We start from the raw sequence: 25,706 nt of genomic DNA on the forward strand, positions 1-25,706 counted from the left end.
TCAAAATAAATCGATATATTTCGATAAATATATTTAGTATTATATGGAATAAAACATGAAAATATGGAGAAGTAAGGATGGTTATTATTTTCCAAGAGTAACTTTTTCCTGCTCCAGCACAGAAGGTGGCGGTGTGCATTTATTTAATTGGTTCGCAAACCCTTCAGTGGATCCACAGAAGAAGCGCTCATTATGAGTCGGAACAACACAACTTTTAACGATATTGGAGAAAATACTAACTGAAATACCTTTCCATAGCGATTCAGAGATAATGGCATCTGGTTTGTACATTAAATAGACCATGTTTTAAAAATGTAAACAATTGTGCATTTAACTTGTTATTTCTTTCTTATAAATATGTGGAAGAGTGTTTGAACGGAATACATGCATTGTGATGCTCTTAAAGTAGACATGTAAAACATTATGTCACGTGTTACATATATATGTGAAAATCACTAATCACGATCTCTAATGTTTGCAGACGACGAAATTAATATTCTGGTCATTGTGTTAGATGTCAACCCTATTTGGTGGGGCCAGCAAGCTCAGAGGGAACCTCAGGTACTTTCAGTTCTATATAATGTCATTTTGACTTTAAACCATAATAAATTTCCTCATGATTACTATTTTTCTTTTTAATTCACTCTTTCAACATGCCTGGATTCGTTGATGGTCCTTGCAAATGCCCATTTAGTGATGTCAAGAACCAACAAACTAGCCGTCATTGCAAACCTGTATCAAAAGAGGTAAACAGTTAACTGTTCTCAGAAAAAAATGAACACACATATTCTAAAACTATTTTAAAAATGTCTCTTTTCAAGCCACTTTCTATATCCAAGTAAGCAGTGGAAATCAGGGGATGAAATATCTACAAGTAGTGATGGCAAATATGAACTTCTGTCAGTTACCAATGATCTCTTTGCAGAAGAGATCAGGAATCTCATGGATAGAAGTAAGTTATTTAATGAATTAATTATTATTATTCAGGTTAAAGGAATAATCCTGCTAAAAATGAATATTTGGTGAAAATTTAGTAATTATCTGGCCATCCAAGATGTAGATGAGTTTGTTTCTTGATCAGATTTGGAGAAATGTAGCCTTGCATTACTTGCTCACCAAACGATCCTCTGCAGTGAATGGGTGCCGTCAGAACGAGAGTCCAAACAGCTGATAAAAACATCACAATTATCCACAAGTCCAGTCATCAGTTCACATATGTGAAGGGAAAAACTGTGTTTGCAAGAAACAAATCCATTAAGGCATTTTTTAACTTCATGCCATTGCTTGGCATTACTAGTCCCTATTTCAAAATTTTGCTTTCTCGGATGAAAAAGTCTGTCTCCAAATTTTCATTTTTGGGAGAATTATTTCTTTAACAAAACTTAATGTCTTGGTTTCATACATGTATTACTTACATGTGCTGGCTGGTTTGATGCATCTAGCCTAATATATAATGCCTTTCTTGACTGTTTGTTTTTCTTCTTTTTTTTTTAATGGATGATATTACAAGAGAATAATTGTTTTTATTTTCTTTATTAACAGCAGAGGTCAGTGGCAGTCACACAGACAGCCTGTTGGCCGTATCAATCGCCAAAGCTCTGTGCTGTATCCTCAACCTCTGGTTTATGCAGATCGGCAGCTCAGATTTTCTCTTTTTATTTCAGTTTAGACCTAAGAGTGTTTTGTGAATTAGATATGATATTTAAACTATAGATTACGATTTTCTTTAATTTTTGACTCTCAGATATTCATCGAGTCTCAAAGGATATGCAAGGTATGCACATTTTCCCCTGGATTATGTTTCACAATACGATGAAATCGAATCACATTGTGCACGAGTTCCATAGTTTAGAGTGACAGTTATGTAAAGTTATTTTAATTATCTTGTTTTAAATAGATCTCAGTATTTTTTTTAACCCTCAGGCTGAACTCTAATGCTTTTACTTACAGCTGGACAGGATGTGAAATCAAGGATTTTGGTAAGAACATCTTTGGGCTTAACAGTGAAGCATGCAGTGTTTAACTGTATAACTGCAGTACCATTTATCATTATGTTTTTCAGGTAATAAAAGCTGCTGAGGATTCTACATTACAGTACATGAACTTCATGAATGTGATCTTTGCCGCACAGAAGAAGGTGGGAATAACAAACAAACTTGCATCATAGACTGTATTCTTAGATATGGGATAATGCCTCCATTTAACTTCCATTCTCCCTGTTCTCAAAGAATATCCTGATTGATGCTTGTGTGTTGGACGCTGACTCTGGACTACTGCAGCAGGTATTTTGTTTGATCACTGGATAAGAAAAAAAAAATACATGATTTTCGTCATTTAATCAACCTTTTTTTTTTTTTTTTTTGTGAAACTGACGTGACATGGCCAAGTATGGTGACCCATACATGGAATTAGTGCTCTGCATTTAACCCATCCAAAGTGCACACACACAGCAGTGAACACACACACACCGTGAACACACACAACCGAAGCAGTGAGCAGCCATTTTTTGCTGCACCGCCTGGGGAGCAGTTGGGGGTTCGGTGCCTTGCTCAAGGGCACCTCAGTCGTGGTATTGGAGGTGGGAGAGAGCTGCTGTACATTCACTCCCCCCACCTACAATCCCTGCTGGTACGAGACTCGAATCCGCAACCTTTGGTTTAGGAGTCTGACTCTCTAACCATTAAGCCACAACTTCCCCTAAAAAAACAAACAAACAAACAAAAAAAAACATTTTTTTATTTTTATTAAAAAATAAAATAATACATCAATGTGTAGCAAAGTGATAACTCATTCAAATAGTGGTGCAAATGATTTTTCAGACAACACACACACACAAAAATTTTCAGATTATGTATCTTTCTACAAGGTTTAAGCATGCAGCTGAACCATACTTTCGCCAGCTGATTAAGAGCAAATTAGGCCTTATTAAAGTAAATATGCACTAGTTTTCATACGTTTCCAGAACAGAAACCTGAACACTGGATAAAGCAACATACTAAAGGTTTTTCCAGAGGGGATATTAAATAAATAAAAAAAAAATACTCAGAAAAAAATATTCACCATATTTTTAGAAATAAAATGTTTAAAGGGGTCATATGATGTTGCTAAAAAGAGGATTATTTTGTGTATTTGGTGTAATGAAATGTGTTTGTGCAGTTTAAGGTTCAAAAAACATTATTTTCCACATACTGTACATTATTGTTTCCCCTCCATCTATTTTTACAAAACCCACCAGTCAGTCTGAAAAGCGAGGTGTGCTCTGATTGGCCAGCTATCCAGTGCGTTGTGATTGGCCAAATGCCTCTAGTGTGTGACGGAAATGTTACACCCCTTACCATACTATGATGTGTGTCCCGGCCAGAACACCGTGCGACCAGACAAAAACAATAAAACCCATTAATGAGCCATTTTTGGCATCCAGTGGGGACATAATTACTGATTATAATGACTTATACTGTGTTTTTATGTGTTGCCTTGCATCGCGCTGAGTAAACATAAAACCATGTCTGCAGTTGTGATCGGAGAAACAACAAACAAGAAGCGCTACTCTACACTGCTCAAAACTCATGTTTGAATCATCAGTGGCAAATCCTTTAAATATGTAAACGTACTTACAGACTGTGAGTCAGAACAGCCGGCATTGTAGTCTACTATCCCTGGATCAGGAAACAGTCCTCCATAAAATGCGGTGCACACATCTGAATATTTGGAGTGAACTGTTTTGGAACAGTCTTGTAAATACAACTTAACCACTGATTTCTAGTTGTGTCCTTTTTTGGAAGACCAAACAAAGTATTTTTGCTTTCACAACAAAACAGCGTCTCCACAACGTGGCAGCAACAATACTACAGTGAGAATCAAAGCTATGTCTTCTTTCTTTACGTGAACATTTGGGCGGTGTTATGCAAATCTTCCCACACAGTGACATAGACATGTGGGGGCGTGTTTAAATAAGTCGTTTAAGGAGGGCGTGGACGAATCTTAACTTCTATAAAGAATAAAAGTTCTTTGGGTTTGAGACTTTAGTCTTTGCAACTTTAGCGATCTTATCTATTCACAAACAGCTTGTAACACTCCAAAGAGAAAGGAAAAATTGAAATCGCATCATATGACCCCTTTAATTAAATTATGCAAAAGATATATGGAAGAAAAAAAACACCTCGATAAAATCCTGCGGAATATAGATTAAATATAGAATAAAGAGAATATAAAATAAAATTGTAAAGTTTGATGTCAGTGCTGCTGAAGATGAGAAACAACTCCAAGATTTTAAAGATGTGTATTGTAATTACAATCTACAGATGAAAATAGATAGTGTAATCAAATAAACACTTCAAAGAAATAGTTCACCCAAAAATAAAAAATGACCCCATGATTTAATCACACTCAAGCCATCCTAAGTGAATATGATTTTCTTCTTTCAGACGAATAAAATCTGAGTTATATTGAAGAATGTCCTGGCTCTTCCAAGCTTTATAATGGCAGTGAATGGGTGATAGTCCAATAGAAGTTTTATAAAGTGTGTCCAACCATCATAAAAAGAGCTCCATATGGCTCCTGGGGGTTAATAAAGGCCTCCTCAAGCAAATCGATGTGTTTGTGTAAGTAATAATATTTAATAAACTTAATAAACCATAATCTCTAGTTTCCTCTAACTGTCGTACACCCGTTCACAAGAGAGTGGCGTTCCAGTGGATGATGTAGGACATAGGCATAGTGTAAACTCAGGTAAATAAGGACATTATTCTTATACAAACACATCGATTCACTTCAGAAGTACTTTATTAACCCCCCGGTTCTGTGTGGAGCACCTTTTATGATGGATAGATGCACTTTATTGGACTATTAAATATCAACACCAAATCACTGCCATTATAAAGCTTGGAAAATGTTTTAAATTTTTTTTTTTTTAATATAACGCAGATTTGTTTTTGTCTGAAAAAAGAAAGTCATATACCCCAGGATGGCTTGAAGGTGAGTAAATCGTAGGGTAATTTTCTTTTTTGGGTGAACTATCCCTTTAAATGTGTATTTCTTTCCACTAGTCTGAAATTATGTTATGGAGGCAAAATAGCCCAAAATTTAAAATCTCAGTCTTAATGGATTACCTGCAGTGTCTTACCTTAAAATAGAAGAAAAGTATCATTGTTTATAGTGGCACTTGTTTCTATTTTAAACTTAATTCATGTCAATTTTTCAAACATTTGATGACACATTTGCTAGTGTGTTAATTGTTTCTTTTTCGGAAGTGCTTGTTGTGACATCCTGGTAACAAAACTTTGCTTCCTGATAGCCAAACAAATTGTATCTGACAGAAGACCTTAGGTTAGATGTCATATCGATTTTAACAAGGATGAAAATGAGCCTTTGAGAGAAATTTACAGTTTTTACAATGGCATGCAATTTATAAAGATCCTGGATCATGTCAATTTACCAACTCACAACTTTTAAAACTTTAAAGGTGCTGTATGTAAGTTTTTGACTCTACTAAAGCATAAAAATACCATATTATGTTTGCAGATATTTAAGAAACATGCTCGTTTACATATTCGTTTATCTGAAAAACAATGCTACAGTCAGTTATTCTCCTTTGAAAATGTGCGTTCAGGGCAGGAATGTTGGTCTCACCCCGGGTTGGCAGTTGGCGGAAAACGCAGCGTATCTCATTTCATTCATCATCAAGTGTGCTCGTTTCTGTTGGTGTCATCAATCTGGCAACCTGTGTGTGTCAAGTCTGAGGAGGAGGAACCGTGTGGAAAAAAAACCCTCTCCAATATTTTGAATTTGGACTGCAAAACCTAGTTCAACCACTCTGTGTGAATCACATACAGCACCTTTAAGACATTTTGTTAGCCAAACAGTCAGTATGTTAAACAACATGAACTAACTGTACTTTTATCCTTCACAGACTTGTTTACATTCCTGTCAAAAATTAAATATGGCTATTTTTATTTGCAGCATTCACAGTGCACATTTGAATTTTCATTATGTAATTATTTGATTTAAGTGTGAAACTATTCACACTTCTGTTTGTCTTTCAACAGGCTTGTGACATAACTGGAGGCTTGTATCTCAAAATTCCCCAGAAAATCGCTCTCGCACAGTATTTGTTGGTGAGAAATTTGTGCAATTTTGAACTTGTGACTATCCCAATCAAAACTGTATCCTAACAGGTTATTTCATATTTCAAATATTCTCTTGCTGAGACTGTAACTGGTGGTTGTGTGTCAGTGGGTATTTTTACCAGACGCAGAACAGAGATCCCAGCTGTTATTGCCTCCTCCGGTACACGTAGACTACAGGGCCGCTTGCTTCTGCCACCGCAACCTGATTGAAATTGGCTACGTCTGTTCAGTGTGCCTGTCAAGTATGTTTCCATCTACCCTTTATTTAGCCACTAGCCTTAAGAACTAGTTTTTATTATGATCAATATATATTTAATTTGATCTCTTCCTTTGCTTTTTTAGTAACCTTAAAATATATCAAAAGATCCTATATAAATAATCTTATAATGTGTGGTTTAACTGTGTTGCATCTTTTCCTCCTCTTCATTTACCAGTATTCTGTAACTTCAGTCCAATTTGCACAACATGCGAGTGAGTCTTTTTAACATTGGTTTTGAACTGTCTGATCACATGGTTTCTGCCATTTTTCAGTCAACCTTTAACACACTGTTCTTCTGTTTATAGGACTGCCTTTAAAATGCCACTGCCTCAGATGGCTAAAACAAAGAAGAAAAAAGTTAAAACTGCAAACTGACCTCATCAATAAATGTGTGTGTTGCACTTGCAAAGTGCCATTTAGTATTCTGTTGAATAGCATACTTTTTTTTACTGTGTAATTTGGAATTGGTTAAAAAAAAAAAAGTTATACGTTTATTTGAACAATATGTTTAGGTATTGTAGCCAACACTTTAAATAAAAGACCTTTGAATCAAAGTCAGTGAACTATAGTGTGTTTAACAGCATATTCATGTCTCATGTCTTGTTTCAATCGAGTGGATTTCACCACAAATGAGGTATTTAGATTTATTGAAATTATTAAAAACAGTAACTGTTCATCAAGTTAGGCCTTAAACTGAATATCATAACACAATATTTATAGTATACATCACAGTACAGATTTTATTACACAGAAGAGCAAAAAATCTTCACTGCAGTGAATAACAAAATGACTTCCTGTTTATTTAACTAGTTATTAGTCATGGTGGGATTTCTGTGGCCTACTGCCAACCACAGACCAACTTCATCTCCACTGTGAATGTACAGAAACCTGCATCTTCTGCTGCAAAGAACATTTAGATCTGCTACTTGGTCAATCACTGTCATAAAAAAAATGGTCCATACTAAACAATCCTTGTGCTTCGGTCCCATGATGTCATTTATAATACGCTGAAAAAATCTTTCACCTGGATGAGGGGGAAAAATATATACTCAATATGTTGTTTATGTGGTGTCAACATACATAGAAATAGAAAGAATAGCATTTTGTATTTGGCAAACACTTTTATGCAGAGCGACTTATAAATGAGGAATTCAAAGATGCAATGTATGTAATGCACAGAAAAAACCTGCTAAAAGTCTGTCAGGGTTGTTCTGAGGAAGGCATACCTTTGTTAAGAGATCGTCTTGAACCTTAGTGTCCTTCTCAAACTCTACTTCAGCATCCAGAACCAACACGGGCACCTTCGCCAGGTGCTCAAAATGAACCCTATGATGAGGAAGAGAAGAGCACAAATCAAGCCCATGCTGCTGCCATCTTCACTGGTGGTTTGTACACAAAATATGGTCTAAATTCATAAGCATAAGTGATATGCAAACGTGCACTTTGCATTATTAATCCAGTTGTGATTTATTAAAGGATAAACATTCATTTATTAAAGGGGTCATATGAAGTTGCTAAAAAATAACATTATTTGGTGTAATGTAATGTTTATGCGGTTTAAGGTTCAAAAAACACATTTTCCACATACTGTACATTATTGTTGCTCCTCTGAAACGTGCCAATTTTTACAAAGCTCATCGTTCTGAAAAGCGAGGTGTGCTCTGATTGGCCAGCTATCCAGTGCGTTATGATTGGCCAAATGCATCATGCCTGTGACTGAAATGTTACGCCCCTTACCATACTGTGATGCCGTATGCCGGCGCGACGAAACAAAACCAATACAAACCCATTATAAACAAGGCATTTGTTGCATCCAGTGGGGACATAATTACTGATTATAATGACTTATACTGTCTTTTTACACATTGCATAAACATAAAACCATGTCTACATTTGTGATCGGAGACACGACAAACAACAAGCGCTACTCTACACTGCTCAAAACTTGCATTTGTAAATACAACTTAACCACTGATTTCTAGTTGTGTCCTCATTCGTAAGGCCAAACAAAGTAGTTTCGCTTTCGCCACGAAACACACAGCGTCTCCATGACATGGCAGCAGCAACAATACTACAGCAAGAATAAAAGTTACGTCTTCTTTCTCTGCATAAACATTTGGGCAGCGTTATGCAAATCTTCCCACACAGTGTTGAGACGTGGGGGCGTGTTTAAACGAGGAGTTTTAGGAGGACGTGGATGAGGCTTAACTTTTAAATAGAATATTTCTTTGGGTTTGAGCCTTTAGTCTTAGCAACGTTAGGGATCTTATCTATTCACAAACAGCTTGCAACACTCCAAAAAGAAAGGAAAACTTGAAATCACATCATATGACCCCTTTAAATCATGTATCAGCAGTGGAACTGATTGAATACACATAGGAAAATAATATTTCTTGGGGACAGTCCAAAACAGTTCTAAACAAATATGTGGGTGGATTTTGATGTGAGAAGACAACAGCAGAAGGACTTTTTAACTGGAAAAAGCATTATTATGAATTATTGGTGAGCAAGCACTTGGTGATACAACTAACAAGTAAGAGCACTCACTTTGTACTCTTGTTGATGAGCCAGTCTTCATGTTTTGTGTGGAGTTTCTCGAGGTAATCAAGCTGAATTCCCTGTTCCTCCATTCGACCTCGTCTGCCTAACCTCTCCATGCAGGTCTGGAGAACATAACATTAAAATGCATCAACTTACATTTAATATATTCAAGTGGATTAATGAAAGCGATGCACACCTGTGGAGATGCTCGGAGATATATGATGCCCTCCAGTTGAATTCGATGACCAAACTGCTCAACAAGAAAGGAGTGCCAATCCTGATACACAGCCCACTCTGTTGAGTTTATACAGCCAAGCTCAAACATATTTAAAGCAAAGATGTACCTGAGAAAGAAGAATATACAAACTCAGAATGTAAATATAACCATAAAAAATAAACATATTGAATCGTAATTCTCTTGTCTAAAAGAATTGTGCTGAACTGTTTTGCATTTGCAGTTTACTTCAAAGCTTAAAAGTATTTTAAAAGTATTTAAAACAATACACTTGCAGATAATATAATATTACTGAAATAAAAGGCCACTTAAAGGGATAGTGCACCCAAAAATGAGAATTCTGACATTAATTACTCACCTTCATGTAGTTTTAAACCCATAAGACCTCCGTTCATCTTCAGAACACAAATTAATATATTCTTGATGAAATCTGAGAGCTCTCTGACCCTCTCATAGACAGCCATGTAATTACCCCAATCAAGGTCCAGAAACGTAGCAAGGGCATCGGTAAAATGATCCATGTGACATCAGGGGTTCAACTGTAATTTTATGAAGCTACGGGAATACTTTTTGTAGGCAAAGAAAACAAAAACTACTTTATTCAGCAATTCATCTCCTCTGCGTCACCCTGGTGCCATTGTGGAGAGTATCCACTGAACGTAAACAACGTATGCTGTTCTGTGTCAGCTGCGCCACGCGGATATGTTGTTTTCATTCAGATCAAAGCGTAAACAACATAGAAAACGCATTGCGCAGCTGAGACAGAACAACATACGTCTCTCCAAAATGGCGGCAGGGTGACGCAGAGGAGACAAATTGTTGAATAAAGTCATAGTTTTTATTTTCTTTGTGGACAAAAAGTATTCTCGTAGCTTCGTAAATTTACGGTTGAACCCCTGATGTCACATGGATTATTTTACTGATCTCCTTGCTACGTTTCTGGACCTCGATTGGGGTAATTACATTGCTGTCTATGAGAGGGTCAGAGAGCTATCAGAATTAATCAGAAATATCTTAGTTTGTGTTCTGAAGACGAACAAAGGTCTTACGGGTTTGGAACAACATGAGGGTGAATAATTAATGACAGAATTTTCATTTTTGGGTGAACTATCCCTTTAAGTGTGCTTTAAAGAGAGACACTTTCTTATTTTTGTTTCCTCACTTACACTGTTTCTTAAAGGGGTCTTCGGATGCCCATTTTCCACAAGTTGATATGATTATTTAAGATTCTAATGAAAAGTCTATAAAATACTTTGGTAAAATTTCTCAATGGTAGTGTAAAACAACACCCTTTCTTACCTTTTTGCTAACTAGCACAATATTAGGAAAGGCAATTTGCAAAGACTCATAAAAGAACTCGCTTCTTCTGTAGGTGAGGCTGGATCACGAATGATTCACGTGAACATAGACGCATTTAAGTAGATTAGGGGCGCATTCCCTTCAAAAACGAAAGTAATCCACTGTGTCTTCAGCGGTTTAGATGTCGGGAGTAAATGACGACTGCTATGTTCATTATTACATCCAACAACAAAACACCAATCAAAAACAATCGCTCAATCTACTCCTGCGTCGAAACAACAGCGGACTGATGACAGCTCACTCAGGGCGGGTCTAAGGTAAAACGCCAGTGTCAATCAACAATCATGGGAGGTGCCTGAGCCTGTGACGTTACACAGACAGGCATCTGAGAATGTCTTGATTTGAGAAAGGGGAAATAATTTAACAAGATTAAAAAAAAAAAAAAAAAACACGGTGTGGATCTTTATCTTTACAGGGTGGTTGTGTACACACACTGCTAACACACATTTCAGTTCAAGAAACTTGTAAAAGTGCATGTCGCATCTGATGACCCCTTTAACATAATGTTGACTAACATATAAAAACATGTAGGCCTGGTTTCACAGACAGGGCTTAGACTAAACCAGGATATTAATTAGATCAATTAGGACATCTAAGTTATTTTTTATAAATGTGCCTTAGAAAAAACATCCCTGGTGTGCATCTTGAGTCAAAACACAGGCACTGAAATATTTTAAGATCAGTCAGTGCAAGTTTCTTTCAGTTTAAATATCTTACATTTTAGTCTGGGACTAGGCTTAAGCCTTGTCTGTGAAACCAGGGGGTAAAGGACTCGATTATAATCATAAACTCTAGTGAGTTGTTTGATATTAAATTTAAAGGGTTCACTCAAAAATGAAAATTCTGCCATCATTTACTAAACAGTTGACGGTAGCCATTGACTTTCATAGTATGGAAAACAAAATACTATGCAAGTCAATGGCTGCTGTCAACTGGTTGGTTACCAGCTTTCTTCAATATATATTATTTTTTTATTCAAAAGAAGAAAGAAACTTGTACAGGTTTGTAAAAAGTGGAGGGCGAGTAAATAATGACAAAATTGTCTTTTTTGGGTGAGCTATCCTTTTACAGTTAATACATTTTATATGTACTGAATTGTAATTAAATCATTACACATGTGTAATTACAAATATATTTAAACAATTTTTATTAGAAATAACATCAGAATATAACAACTGCTTGTCAGCACATTCAGTAGTACTTTAAGTGGGTCATAAAAAACCTTAAGCACTCAACTAATTGCTAAAGTGTACTTTTCACAAGGGTAAACCTATTTTTAAGATGTAAAAACAGGAACAAAGTTTCACCTGATTTAAAGAAAAAAGTTAATCAAAAGAAGTACTGTAGTTTTTGCAAATTATCAATAAAAAAAGTTACTGATCAATATGACCAACTGTGAATTATACACTCTCAATGAAAGTTTGAACTGCCCTTCACCTGTCACTGTAGACAGAGCGCTCGTACACCTGTCCCGGCGTGCCTGTGGACTGCAGTACTCTGGCAGCAAGGGGCTGCAGTTGTGTGCGCATGCGACTCATGCAGGAGAACGTCTGGAAAGTGTAGGACCAGCGCTTTGGATCATGGTACATCATCTCTAACAGGTTACTGGACGGTTGCTGAGCACCATCCACAGTCTGCTACACAGAAAGGAAAAAACACGTTAGTGAACATAACATACTGTGAGTCAAGCTTCCAAAAGGTATCTGGACTTATGTCACTGCATACTGAGCAGAAAGACCATTTAAACAAGTGGCATTTAAAGAGAGCACACTTGAATCAAACAACATTGTCGTCTATGACTAGTGTAGTGACACTGACCTTCGTCGTCTGGTCCACATTTTGCCATTTGCTGACGGGCTCTGCGATCACTTCCCAGTCCTGTCCTGCATTCTGTAGCAGCTTGGCAAATGTTGACTTCCCGACCGCTGTGGATGTTCAGAAGACACACTTACATTACCAACTCGACTTTAAACTATCACTACACGTGAGGACCGGTCTGTTAAGGAGCATATATGCCACATTAGATAACCATGACATTCCATACACGTATATAACCAGTGTAAACATGAATCATGTGTAAAAGAAGAAAAAAAACTATAAGCAAAACATACCAATGTTTCCTTCGATCGAGACTCTCTTTATTTCATTGCTTCTACTCATGTGGCTGCTCGCAAAACGGTAAGAAACAGAGCTCGAGAAAAGGCGTTTTATCATTCTTATACTTATCCCTGACATTACACAAAAATAATATTTACATCATTCATATATGTACAATACCGTCTTGAAATTTTTATTTGTATCAAGCAGCGCAGCAGAAACGTGCTTCCGGGTGAGGAAAGTTTTAGTTTCAAAATAAAAGTCTCGCATTTTCCATTTTGAAAAATATCAATCTCACAACATCGTTAAAAATAAACAAACAAATAATAATAAAAACACTTTTACTACAATAATTCTTATAGTGCATTTTTTTTATAAGATGTCTAACACAAATAATGCAAAATACAGTGTAATTCATGAAAACAAAAAAATCGAATAAAACGTTGAGAAAACATTAACAAATAACCATTTTGTTGTTTAAAATGACATTTGGGAATTTTTACTAACATTCATAGGCTATGTCCTAAACATTAACGAGACGAAATGCTTTCGAAAATTTGATTATAAACATGGTAGAAAGTCATTATTGTTAGTAGAAATAAAATAAAATAAATGCTTCCATTATGCATAAAATACTGCTTAAAAGTCTAAATATAAACTCTCTTAAGACTCGTCTACAACTAAAAAGTCTTGTAATAATCTTCGCTGTTGAATATGCAACCACATATAAACGAAAACATCAAAAATAATTTGTCTTTAAACTTGTACAAAACAATAAAAAAAAATTACTCCAATACATCTTTTTTTTCACACATTATAAAAGTACTGACTAAAAATGCTGGTTTTATTTTAAACTTCCATCAAAACTAAACTCTGATACTTGTTTCATATCCCCGTCCATCACAAATACATAAAAAAAGACTTACAGTGTAATACTGACAACAGAAAAAAAAACAAAGACAAAAGCCACACATAAATCAAGAGTTTTCAGGATGACTTCTTCTAGGAGCTTCAGGAAGCACAGCTGAGATACAACGAAGATAATCAAAAAGTGGACAGGACAAAAAAGAAAGGCTTTCTGGAAAATGCATTAAGGCTGACCAATATGGTATTCATATCAGTGTCTATCTATCCTTGCTGCCTAGTTTCTCAATAAGGTCCTGCAGGGGTGCCAGCTCTCTGCGATCAATGAGATTGAACTCCTAAAAAAAATTAAAAAATTGTAATCAGTTCAAGAAGAGTATTAACCAAACAATTTAGACATTGTCACTCATGACCTACACGTGTGTTAATGCACTGACCTGTACAAAGAAGATAAAATGCTTGAAGGAGGTGTTCAGATGAGCTTCCTCCTGAAGCCGCATGACCGAGTCAAAATGCTGATGGTAAATATGAGCATAAACCCTGAACAGACGCTTCAGTATAGTCTTTGCCACTGACATGAAGTTCTTTGGGAAAGGAACGCCTGCAGGGAGTAAAAAGTCCAATAAATGAGAAAGCGGTTATGACAAGTACACTGTACAACGATTAATAACAAATGGAATCACACAAACCGATCTTAGATGGGAAGAGAGTTTCATCATCCAGCTGATCCTGAACCCAGGTCATCAAGTAGTCAATGTACTTGGGAGCAGAACACTTTATGGGTTTTTTGATGTTGGTGCCGTCTGCCCAGTGATATTCATACCTTTATGAAAAAGCAATTACATTTTAGACAAAATATACACTCTTTTTATAATAACAGTATATAAACATTTCAAGGCAACATATTTTTTCAGCCTATTCGATTTCAAAATTGTACATTTTGTTTAAACCTCATGTTGTATTCTGGTCATTCTGATCCGTAGAGGATTTTCTTTTTCCTGAAAATGCTAGTGAACATTATCACACTGGACAAAAACTTGCTAGCTTTGACTTCCTAACAACTTCCCTTAACCCTTGTGCGGTCTTATGGACATTCCAACCCCATACATTTTTGCACATTTGATCGTTTTGCCTGTGCCAACTGCATACATTTTGGCACAGATGTGTATTTTTACTGGAATTTTAATATTTCACCCTCATTTCCTTTAATAAATCTATTTTACACTAAGTACAAAAAATAGTTCCTCTAAGGACAAAAATGTCCTCATTGAAACCCATTAAAACTGTAATTTTTAATCCCAGGGCCATTTAACTATAACATGTTTCAGTCTTTGTTAATAGGCTTTCATTCTGTTGGCAAGGCTTCAAAATTTGAATGTTATTTTTAAAAAATTACCAGATGGTGCCATTTTCTCAGGTTTGGCCTATAAAGCAAATACTCACATCTTTCCTGTTTTCTGCTTTTGCTGTATTATAGGGTTAGTTGACTAAATTATGCAGCTATAATTGTGTGGGTGTGTTGGTATGGATGTCAGAGTGTGGTTTGTATGTTTGTCCTAAAAAAAAAAGAAAAAATGTGTGTGCACCTGTAATGTTTGAGAGCGAGAAATTATACTGTTCTGTGAATCACAAATCCCACCGCTGTGTATTCCAGCAGGGCTTTTCTGGAATCTAATGGGAAAAGTTTGGTACTGCACCAAACAAAATCTTACTAAAAGCTCATTTTTTGAGATATCAACCTCAAATTTGAAACACAACTTGTTTAGACTTATGGCTTTGATTTTCTAGCAATTTTTGTGTTCAACATGTTTTATAAAATATTTATTTTATATATAAAATTGCTCATAAATCATTTTCATAAACTTAAACCTCTATAACTTTTTTTGGTTTAAACTTCGACAATAATCTGTCAAGGGTCTTCTTTAAAATGAGACCAAACTTAAGTCTGTACTTAGTTTTTTGACATGGACATTTTTGTCCTCTATGAACCTGTGTGTAACTTTTTTTAATTGACGCACAAGGGTTAAAATTGGATCATTTTTCCTGCCTTGTAACACTTTTGGTGTTCTTGGACAAATATGATAAGCAATTTCTTGTTATGCTATATTATCGCCATATATTGAATTAAATCTTTTTATCACCCTTTCTTTCAATTAGCACAGGTTTTGTTTTTCTTTTTGGAACTGATTGTTTGGCTGCCTCATTGATAAAAGATGATAAAGCATTATTTGTTGATTATTTTGGCAACATTCACTCAAAATCTTGCATAAACTCAAATCAACAAGGAGCACCAACAATCAATTCCAAAAAGAGATACAAAACCTGTGCTATTTGAACGAAAATCAAGTTAAGACAATCCAATATTCTGTGATAATATAGCATAATGAGACATTTACAATACATTTTTAAAAAGCTGGTCATCTTTAACTGGAAACACCAAAACAGGTGAAGGATTTTCAGTGCAGCACAAAGTTTAAGTGAAAATTCTAAAGCATTGAAAAGAAGCTGTTTTATTTTACCTTGGCCCCGCAGACATAACAGAGCAGCTGGTTTCTGTGCAAAATTCAGTGATTGTGCCATAGAGCATGTTGATCTGGTTGAAAAAGTCCACAGCTGAAATAAAGGCATATGAATTAATACTTACACACACAAACTCACTGTTGACACAATTTAAAGGTATCTGAGTTGAAGATTGGCAGCATGTTCATTGGTGATTAAAAAGTCCAACAATAATGTAATTGTTATTTTCAGATTTTAATGTACCATCAAAAGTACTTGATGCTGATACATTGTTATCATTGATAAACTGCTCCAGGTGTGTGTGTGTTCACTGCGGTGTGTGTGTGGACTTGGATGGGTTAAATGCAGAGCATAAATTCCAAGTATTGGTCACCATACTTGGCCACACGTCACTTCACTTTCACTATTAAATAAATTTTGTCATTTTAAAAGACTGATTTTACCAAACATTAAGGACATACGGTTTTAAATCAATAACAACGTTTATCTAGCAGCTGAAATGTTACGGAAAAAGGTTTCGTTTCGAAATAGATCTTTGTGGATTCTGTTTAAAAGAGTCTGAAACTATCAAGAGTTTATTTCTTTTTGGTTCAGTCATACTGCAGGTTGGTTTTATCTGGATAAATCATTATTATGGGTAAATATCATACACACAAATTTAAGTGGTATAAATCCACCTTAATGCATTTAAAAAATAAAATTAATTTTTTAAAATGTATTTTAGGATGCAAGTCTCTTTCTTGTTATTAAAAAAAAGCCTTTGTTGTTTTATTTCAAACTGCATTTTATACTTATTTTGTTATTGTTCTTTTATAATGTTTTTATTTTGACTACTTGAAGCATACGAGTAAACATGTACACTTAGAGATATGACTGGAGGTTTATTTTTAGATGCATTTTAAGCTTTCATATGCAAGTTAATGTAAATTTGAATTGTTTAATAAAGAAAACCTCACAATTAACCGCAATCCATTCGTTGAGGTCCTCTCCCTCTGGTAACATGACAGCAGCTCGGAGGTTTCCGCTTCCTAAGGTGGCCTCTGCATGCTTCAGCAGTTCATACTGATGAGAGCCTTCTGGGATGTTCTTCTTGGGCTTGAAAGTCTTTGAAGAACGGCCTCCACTACAATACAAAGTCACATATTGTGTCACACCAAATCAAGTTTACTAGAAAAGCGCAGAGACTAAACTGACTACAAACAATATATCAACATAGCACGAGTGTAAGAATAAAAAAAAATAAAAATAAAAATAAAAATAAAAAAAATAAAACACCCCAATGTAAACCTCAAAACAAGCGGAGTCGAAGTTTTCATGCTAAACAGGAACAGACATGTCAACCGGAAATGTTGAAAGTTATCAGAGCGAGCAGACGTTATTCGTTTTATTTTTCTGATGGATGTGCTTCCATTACTAATTATTCTGGGAATATACAGATGCTTGGTAATATGTCAGTAAAACACGATTATGGCAAGAAAGAAAAAAAGTTAACATACTGTTGCAGCGGCTAAAATACTTACAATAAGAAACTCATCTCCGCTTTTTTTCCTCTTCAAAACAATTTTTGGAAAGCAATGCGAACTTAAACTACTAACTTATACAGTTGATTCTCAAAGGCCACTAAACACCATTTATAAGTACTCTTCGAAGTTCGATGTTTTACATGCAGACGAAAGACACAAGGAGGCGTAGAAGTATAGACTCAGGAAATGTCTATGATTGGTTCCCTGCGAGTGCCATGTCACCACAGAAATAAAGCGCGCGGTTACGTTCAAACTTCCTCATTTAGACGGATCGAATATTGTTACAAATTATTCGGTACTTATAACTACACTTTCTAGACAATTATTAGTGAAACTATAAATCGAAAAAAGCCCCCTGGCAGCTAAAACCTTGTAGTTATACCGAGCATGCGCGTTTCGGTCAAGGGGCGGTAACGATCCGTGAGGATAGTGACGCTATAGCCACGCACGGGGCACCAGGGTTATAAACTGATGCTGAATTTTTAGTGCACACCTTTCTGCCTCATTTCCACCCGGTCTGTTTTGGGTCGCATAGGTGCGATTTAGCTGCTTTCAATCTTTTTTATATATTTTTAATTTATACCACCCACCAATGGCTACACTCCGGGCATTGCGGAAACTATGCCGGCATTCTCACCTTCAGGCATGTAGTTTTCATTTGTCATCTTCACGGTAAGTGTCCGAGAGCTGTCTAACGTTACTGTCGTTTGTGACAGAATAAGCGCGGGCTACGAATGTCACTGCGTTCTGATCCGCTCTCGTTAAACCGGTTACAGCGGAATTGTAACTCTTTATCAGTAATACCCCTGTTGTGATTATCTAAGTATATTACACTTAGTTTCTTTATAAAACATGTCATCTGCGACTTCTCTCTCGATGTGTTAGTTATGTAACAAACGCCGGTTGAATGGTTGAGTTCACGGAGCGCCCCCGAGCGGCTCGCCGGCGGCCGGAGCTCGCGGCTGATGTAATGTCATAAACCGCTTGCACTCAGGCAGCCGGCGTCAAGTTTCGACAGAGGGACCCCTCTCTGTTAATTTCAGTAGTGCTCATGTGTCGTTTTCTCTCGTGCTGTCTCGGGATCGTTGTGCATGATTGCTCAAATTCAGCACATACCCGGTTTCATTTATGCTCCGCGTGGCCAGTGATTTAATGAGATTCATTTAACGGTGCTGACTAAATTTTCTACACATGACTTGACTGATTGAGATGTCTTCAATTAAGCTGCATACAAGCAGCCATGCATTGAAAGTTTTTTTTTTTTCTCCTCCTGTGTAACAGTTTTAAAAAGTAAAAAAGAAAACATGTATCAGTATGCATATATTGGTGTTGTCTTTATACCAATATAACTTCTATACCTTGGTCACAAGATGATCACTTGCAAAACAATGTGTGTGTTTTTTTTTTTTTTTTAAATCTTCCATAGTTAGCAATCGTTTTTAGGGCTAAAGATCAGTCATTTATCGTTTACATTTACGCAAAATTGACGTAGATTGCATTCAGAGTATGCATTTTATCAGTTCATGCATTCTTTGGGATTCGAACCCATAACCTTCGAGTGACTAGTACAGTGCTGTTTCAAATGCACTTTCTTCTGAATAAAACATGCTGTGTATAAGAATCACACACAATTTGTAATGTTTCAAGAATATTCAGAACAGTTTTACTGCCTTGCATTCAAAAAATGATCACAAATGATCATCATTAATGAAAATTGCCATGTCAGTGAAGGTACACAGGGAGGGATGTGAACACTTCTACAACACTCAGGAATTTTGTAAATGAATGTTGCTGTGAATAGTAAAAATATTCATACTAAATTTGCATGGATTGTTATTTTATGCCTTAGGAAGTCTGAATCGAGAATCCTCTTTAAAATTTACGTTTTTGTTGACAGGCAAACAAGGCTCCTACATTTATGTTTAATAATTTAAAAGACACTTTTCTCCGAAGCACAAGTGTCCTGTTATCTTCAGTTATTGTCCATATGTCTTCATTTAGACTGTAGTTTATCACACCAGCACAGTGCTTATCTTTAGACAGCAGCTATGACTTCCAGTGTCAAATGTAGGTATCTGGATTGTTGGAGGACACTGTATGAACAGATAAATTCCACAGAAAAAATAATATTTTTCAAACTTATGTTTCCATACTTATTTGGCTCAAAGTTACCCAGAGCAGAAGCAGATTTGTAGTTATTTGCAGTGAAATTTTGCCCTCCAATCCTCATGGTTTTATTTTCCAGACAAGAGGCTGTGATCATCTCCGGCAGGAAACTGGCACGGCAGATCCGCCACGAGGCGCGTGATGACGTGGAGGATTGGGTCGCTTCTGGAAACCGACGACCTCACCTGAGTGTAGTGTTAGTGGGTGACAATCCAGCCAGTCACTCGTACGTTCTCAATAAAACCCGAGCAGCAGCAGAAGTGGGTAAGATGCGTTCCAGTGCCAGATGGGAGTAATTTCCTGTTCATTCACAATCGGTTGTAAAATAGTAATTAGAGAAGAGCCTTTCTTCTTCACAGCTCACTAAAGTGAAATGTCGTGTATCTACCAGTTAAAATTCTAAAACATGCTTGTCTGATTTTTTCGTAACCATTTTGATATAAAGGATTCAAGGGTTAGTTCATCCATAAATAAAAAGTCTGTCATTGTTTATTAATCCTCATGTCCTTACAAACCCATGACCTTTGTTCCAAGTTGTTCCTTGCTAATTCAAGGCTTTCTTTGAAAAAAATGCAGATATTTTTAATAAAACCTGAGAGGTATCTGTCTTTCCAATGAAATCCCATTCCACCAATATTTGCCCCTTCAAAGATGAAAGCGCACACTTCTGAAAACCGTATTTGATATGCTGTATGTGTGTTGGTCAACATTTATATTTGAATAAAACCCTAAATTAAATCTATTCATCTGTTTAAAGCGATTGTCTTTTTAAGAACTTTCTGACACATAAAATTTTTGGTTGTGTGGACGTTCAGTGGAGGGACGGAAGCTTCTCAGGTTTTGTCTTCATTTGTGTTTTGATAAAAGTCTGGTTTGAAACGACGCAAGAGTGAGAAAATTTTAACAGAATATTCATTTTTGGGTGAACTATCCCTTTAAGCTTGAATGCTTGAAATGAGATTTGTAGATATGCCTAAATATGAATTTCTTTACAAAATTGAAATTTTAATGACTTTTTTTATTTATGAAATGGATGAATTAGAAGGTATAGTCAATGAAAATGAAAAGCAGCCATGAGTCTGTTTTTGTCTTCAGTTTTGCTGTAATATGTAAGCGATGGGTGTCACTTTCCACTCTTGGCTGTGTACAGTATGTAAGTCTATTTTGAGTGTACATGTGACTCCTTACAGGACCTTACACTCTGGCTCTACACTAACTCACACTAGCAAATGTGACTAGAGTGGCACTTTGGGGCCTGTTGACATAAATACTTTTTCTAAAAGCATATATATATACACACACACATTTTTATTTAATACATATATTTGCTTGTTGTTGTATCACTGCTCTCTGTTTTTCTCTGTAGGCATTAGTAGCGAGACCATCCTAAAACCTTCTTGTATTAGTGAAGAGGAGCTCCTTGACCTTATTGAGAAACTCAACTCAGACCACAGAGTAGACGGTCTGTTGGTACAGCTACCACTTCCTGGTAGGTTAACAGAAAAGCTAAAGCTGTGCTGATGTATTGCCTCATAGCTGTTGGTTATTGGACATTTTACATTGTCAGTGCTGTGAACTGGGTTTTAGAAACAATTGCATTTGGTTTAAGGCAGGGGTGTCAAACTCTGTTCCTGCGGATTAGCTCCAACCCTAATTAAACACACCTGATCCAGCTAATCAGGTCCTTCAGGCTAAGTAGATGGGTACGTATGTTGGAAGTAAACTCTGCAGAGCTGTGGCCCTCCATAAACTGAGTTTGACATCACTGGTTTAAAGCTTAATGTGAGACTTGATGGTCATTTCAAACTATTTTTGACCAGTTAGTTTTGTTTAGTTCTGTTTATTCCAGATTGAACTAGAGATTCCAAAAAGGACATAAAATTATGTGATGTATCAATTATATTGTGGGATTGTCAAGTTGTGGTTAAGTGGTTTCCTCTCATACACAGATCACATTGATGAGCGACGTGTATGCAATGCCGTGTGCCCAGGGAAAGATGTTGATGGCTTCCATGTGGTCAATGTTGGTCGCATGTGTCTGGATCAGTCGACTATGCTGCCTGCTACTCCTTGGGGGGTTTGGGAGATTATCAAACGCACAGGTGAGAAACCCATTACTTAACCAGTGGATCATACAGTGTCATTTGAACCCCAGCAGTTAGTTTGGGAGCTGTTGGATGTTGTATTTTTATTTGGAGTTAAATGATACCTCAAACTGTGTGGACTGTTGAGGAAACATACTAAGAAATCAAAATCAGATAACAAAACCCATAAACAAATACCAAAGAAAACCATAAAAAAACAATCTTAAGCAAGCTGTGTGTCCATGCACTAGGGCAGGATTGCCCAAATGAGGGTTTGTGCACAACTGATCAAAAAGCAATGGAAATCACAGTTATTGAATAAAAGGCTGTGATTTAGCTAAGGATGGTTCATTCTGCTGTGTGTTTGTGCAGCTTTGATGCTGTTTCAGTGTTTCAAACCGGTTCAGTTCACAGTAAATTCTTCTCACAAACACTTTGTGAGTTTAACACGCATTTCAGGAATACAGTGTGCAACATTATTGTATTTTTCAGTGTGCAGATTGTTTTCAATGTGGCAGTGAATGTTTAAGCTGACTGAACCTGTCTTTTGTCATAGGCATACAGACGCTGGGAAAGAATGTGGTAGTTGCTGGTCGCTCCAAGAATGTTGGGATGCCCATTGCAATGCTGCTACACACAGACGGCAGACATGAAAGGCCAGGAGGTGAGTCTGTGAGAAGAGGAGAGATGAAGCAAAAGCATTTATGTGCAGTTCTGATAAGCTTTGGTCATACAAGGCAATTAGTATAAAGCATCCTGCCTTTTTGTTTCAGGTGATGCCACAGTGACCATCTCACACCGTTACACTCCCAAAGAACAGCTCCGTCAGCACACGCAGATCGCAGACATTATCGTTGCTGCTGCAGGTTCAAATTTCAATTTGCTAATTAAACCCTCATTTAATGTCCATTTACCACTATGTATATCATTGAGGAGTGCTTACAGGGACCCAGGTTACAAACACTGTTAACTCCTTTTAGGTATTCCCAACCTCATCACTGCTGATATGATAAAGGAGGGTGCAGCAGTTATAGATGTTGGAATCAACAGAATATTGGACCCCTTGACTGGGAAAAGCAGACTTGTTGGTGACGTGGACTTCGAAGGTAAGAAGGAAGCACAGCTAGTACTGTGACTGGTGTAATAGTGGGATGAAGGCTTTTCTGAGATTCTTGGTTCAAATAATTGTTGTGCTTGCACTTTACTGTATATTCCTCAGACATTCTAGTTTGGGATTTCTAAACATTGAATATCTGCTTTTAGTTTAGCCTGTTTTCTTTTTTTTGGGGGGGGGGGGTTTAAGAAATTAAGATTGTTTGAAAATCTTGACTTACATTGATTAGTGCTAAATCATAGTAGTAAAATGCTAAAACATGATAATGTATTACTTCATGCTAGAAACATGTTAAAGGGATAGTTCACCCAAAAATGAAAATGTGATGTTTATCTGCTTACCCCCAGGGCATCCAAGATGTAGGTGACTTTGTTTCTTCAGTAGAACACAAACTGAGATTTTTAACTCAAACCGTTACGGTCTGTCAGTCGTATAATGTAAGTGGATGGGAATCACGGCTTTGGGAGTCATAAAACATACACAAACAAAACCAAATTAAATCCCGTGGCTCATGACGATACATTGATGTGTAAAGACACAAAACGATCGGTCTGTGCAAGAAACTGAACAGTATTTATATCGTGTGTTTTTTACACGTCTGATTTTCGCCGCAATGTCCAAACTTTCCTGAGCATGTTCTCAACAGCCTGCATGTGAGGCTTCTTCTTGCTTTACGGCAGATCGCAGACTTAAGTGCATTACCGCAACCTATCTCTCAAATGGACCATTGACACTCCCAATTGAGATTGTAGATGGTGTCGATGGTCCATTTGAGAGATCGGTGGCGGTAATGCACTCAAGTCTGCGATCTGCCATAAAGCAAGAAGACGACGCAGGCTGAAGAAGACGCAAACACGCTTGGGGCAGTTCAGACATTGCATTGAAAATCAGAGGTAAAAAACGATATAAATACTGTTCAGTTTCTTGCACAGACCGATCGTTTTGTGTCTTTACACATCAGTGTATCGTCACGAGACACAGGGTTTAATTTGGTTTTTGTTTGTGTATGTTTTTTGACTCTCAAAGCCATGATTCCCAGCCACTGACATTATAGGACTGACAGACTGTAACGTTTGAGTTAAAAATCTCTGTTTGTTTTCTACTGAAGAAACAGTCACCTACATCTTGGATGCTCTGGGGGTAAGCAGATAAACATCAAATTTTCATTTTTGGGTGAACAATCCCTTTAACAATGTAACATGATAGCAATGTGCTAAATCATGCAAGCAACATGTCTAAACATGTTAACGTGAAGTCATGCCACAGACATGTTAGCGATGTGCTAAAACATGCAAGCAGTGTACTAATTCATGTTAGAAGCATTTTAACAACATCATGTTAAAACGTTAGAAACATGTTAGCAATGCACAAAATCATGCTAGCAAGAAGCACACAAAATATTTGGGTCACACTTTTTATTAGGTGGCTTACATAAAAGATGTACACTGTACTTATGGTGTTCATATCGTATTGCAAAATACTTTTGCTGCTTTTGAGGTGGGATATAGATAAGATTAGGGACAGGTTTGAGGGTATGGTTAGGTTTAAGTGTGGGTTAAGGTGTAAGGGAACAGTCTTAATTATAAATGTAATTACATGCAGTTAGTTTTTAAAATATAAATGCAGTGTAAAAACATGTACACAATACACAAGTTGTACCAAATTATTTATTTAAATGTAAGTACATAGTAGTTAAGGCCACCTAGTATAAAGTGGGACCCATATTTGCTATATTTCATCAACTTTCTGACTTTTCAGAAAAACTTTCAAACTTCAAGCTTTTCAGAGTTATTTCAAACTTTCAGACAAGGCTTTCTCAAGCCTACATCCATGTTTGTAATCAGCGTTTACTCATCTAAACATTTTTTAATATATGTCTCCACAGGTGTTAAAAAGAAGGCCAGCTACATTACTCCAGTTCCAGGTGGTGTTGGACCCATGACTGTAGCAATGCTAATGAAAAATACAATCAAAGCAGCAAAAAATTTAATTTTAACCCCCCCTCAACGTGTTCGAATGGCAGCGTCCTCATAACGTCATCATCATCACACCACACAACACACCACGCTCTTCCCCCCTACTACATCATTATGATCTCCTACTAGTGAAGAAAAAATAAAAAATAAAATAACTTTTTAATGGCTATTTTTGCTTTCCATAGTGTAGTTATATTTAAAGGTTTAAGAACATGAATGTGCTTTTTCATTCGGATCTTAAACCAAACATACATGTATATTTTTCAGATACATGGACAAGCATTAAACAAGTTTCACTTTTTTTCACTGTTACAGCTCTGCTTTTTCAGCATTGCTTTTTTTGTATGTTTAAGGATTATAATAGGAGATTGCCAGACATTTTGCAGCATATTTATTCATAAAGAAACGCATAAGAAATGTGAACAATCTAAAACAACATAAGTCAGTGTTTATACAGCTTCCTGCAGCACTTATGAGGATCTGTGGAATGAGTCACATGTCCAATACTTGTGGATCAGCATGCAAGATAACTGATCAAATAACCTTTGCAACAACAGTTTATTCATCTAAGGAATATTTGTGACTGAATTGACCCCCCATCTGGACTTTGAGGGTACAAAGAGTGATTATAATGGTGCCATGGTTAGGGAAATGCAGAACTCTCAGAGAATGAGAGGAAATTTGGCTGAATTTAGATGGAAATCCTTTTGCTACATTTATTTTTTTTTTTTTTTTATTTTTTTTTTTTTTTAGTTGTATGAATATTGACATGCTAAGTCTTACTGAAATCACAATTGTTTTGCATATTAACATGTTATGCCTTTAAAGCACTACAATAAATGT

General features: G+C 36.4%; 4 protein-coding genes across 6 annotated transcripts; 2 read left to right on the top strand and 2 right to left on the bottom strand.

Moving 5' to 3' along the window:
* The first annotated feature begins 141 nt into the window (after positions 1 to 141).
* Positions 142 to 6,947, top strand: gtf2h3 (general transcription factor IIH, polypeptide 3). The gene is made up of 13 exons (XM_019090207.2): positions 142 to 281; positions 482 to 561; positions 640 to 746; positions 822 to 952; positions 1,543 to 1,605; positions 1,745 to 1,774; positions 1,951 to 1,979; positions 2,063 to 2,137; positions 2,229 to 2,282; positions 6,045 to 6,113; positions 6,232 to 6,367; positions 6,560 to 6,596; positions 6,690 to 6,947. Exons 1-13 carry the CDS (start codon positions 272 to 274, stop codon positions 6,757 to 6,759), a joined length of 891 nt encoding a protein of 296 aa, XP_018945752.1. The 5' UTR covers positions 142 to 271; the 3' UTR covers positions 6,760 to 6,947.
* Positions 6,948 to 7,097: 150 nt separating this feature from the next.
* Positions 7,098 to 12,904, bottom strand: dguok (deoxyguanosine kinase). Of its 3 annotated transcripts, XM_019090211.2 has the most exons (8): positions 12,797 to 12,870; positions 12,631 to 12,683; positions 12,338 to 12,444; positions 11,957 to 12,156; positions 9,122 to 9,269; positions 8,932 to 9,047; positions 7,611 to 7,710; positions 7,098 to 7,408 (listed from the first exon to the last, which is right to left on the bottom strand). In XM_019090211.2, exons 2-8 carry the CDS (start codon positions 12,677 to 12,679, stop codon positions 7,382 to 7,384), a joined length of 747 nt encoding a protein of 248 aa, XP_018945756.1. In that variant the 5' UTR covers positions 12,680 to 12,683; positions 12,797 to 12,870; the 3' UTR covers positions 7,098 to 7,381. The 3 variants fall into 3 exon arrangements, with proteins under 3 accessions (XP_018945756.1, XP_018945754.1, XP_018945753.1); XM_019090209.2 differs by having other exon boundaries at positions 11,957 to 12,153; positions 12,631 to 12,904; XM_019090208.2 differs by having other exon boundaries at positions 12,631 to 12,904.
* A 166-nt stretch (positions 12,905 to 13,070) lies between these two features.
* On the bottom strand, positions 13,071 to 17,847 carry mob1a (MOB kinase activator 1A). Its single transcript, XM_019090212.2, has 6 exons — positions 17,521 to 17,847; positions 16,957 to 17,123; positions 16,000 to 16,093; positions 14,170 to 14,303; positions 13,918 to 14,081; positions 13,071 to 13,818 (listed from the first exon to the last, which is right to left on the bottom strand). Exons 1-6 carry the CDS (start codon positions 17,532 to 17,534, stop codon positions 13,741 to 13,743), a joined length of 651 nt encoding a protein of 216 aa, XP_018945757.1. The 5' UTR covers positions 17,535 to 17,847; the 3' UTR covers positions 13,071 to 13,740.
* Positions 17,848 to 17,960: 113 nt separating this feature from the next.
* On the top strand, positions 17,961 to 24,938 carry mthfd2 (methylenetetrahydrofolate dehydrogenase (NADP+ dependent) 2, methenyltetrahydrofolate cyclohydrolase). Its single transcript, XM_042723049.1, has 8 exons — positions 17,961 to 18,195; positions 19,769 to 19,953; positions 21,056 to 21,178; positions 21,639 to 21,791; positions 22,330 to 22,437; positions 22,547 to 22,639; positions 22,754 to 22,879; positions 24,773 to 24,938. Exons 1-8 carry the CDS (start codon positions 18,116 to 18,118, stop codon positions 24,919 to 24,921), a joined length of 1,017 nt encoding a protein of 338 aa, XP_042578983.1. The 5' UTR covers positions 17,961 to 18,115; the 3' UTR covers positions 24,922 to 24,938.
* Positions 24,939 to 25,706: the final 768 nt, after the last annotated feature.

Source organism: Cyprinus carpio, chromosome B5 (genome assembly GCF_018340385.1).
Source record: "Cyprinus carpio isolate SPL01 chromosome B5, ASM1834038v1, whole genome shotgun sequence".
Classification (NCBI taxonomy): domain Eukaryota; kingdom Metazoa; phylum Chordata; class Actinopteri; order Cypriniformes; family Cyprinidae; genus Cyprinus; species Cyprinus carpio.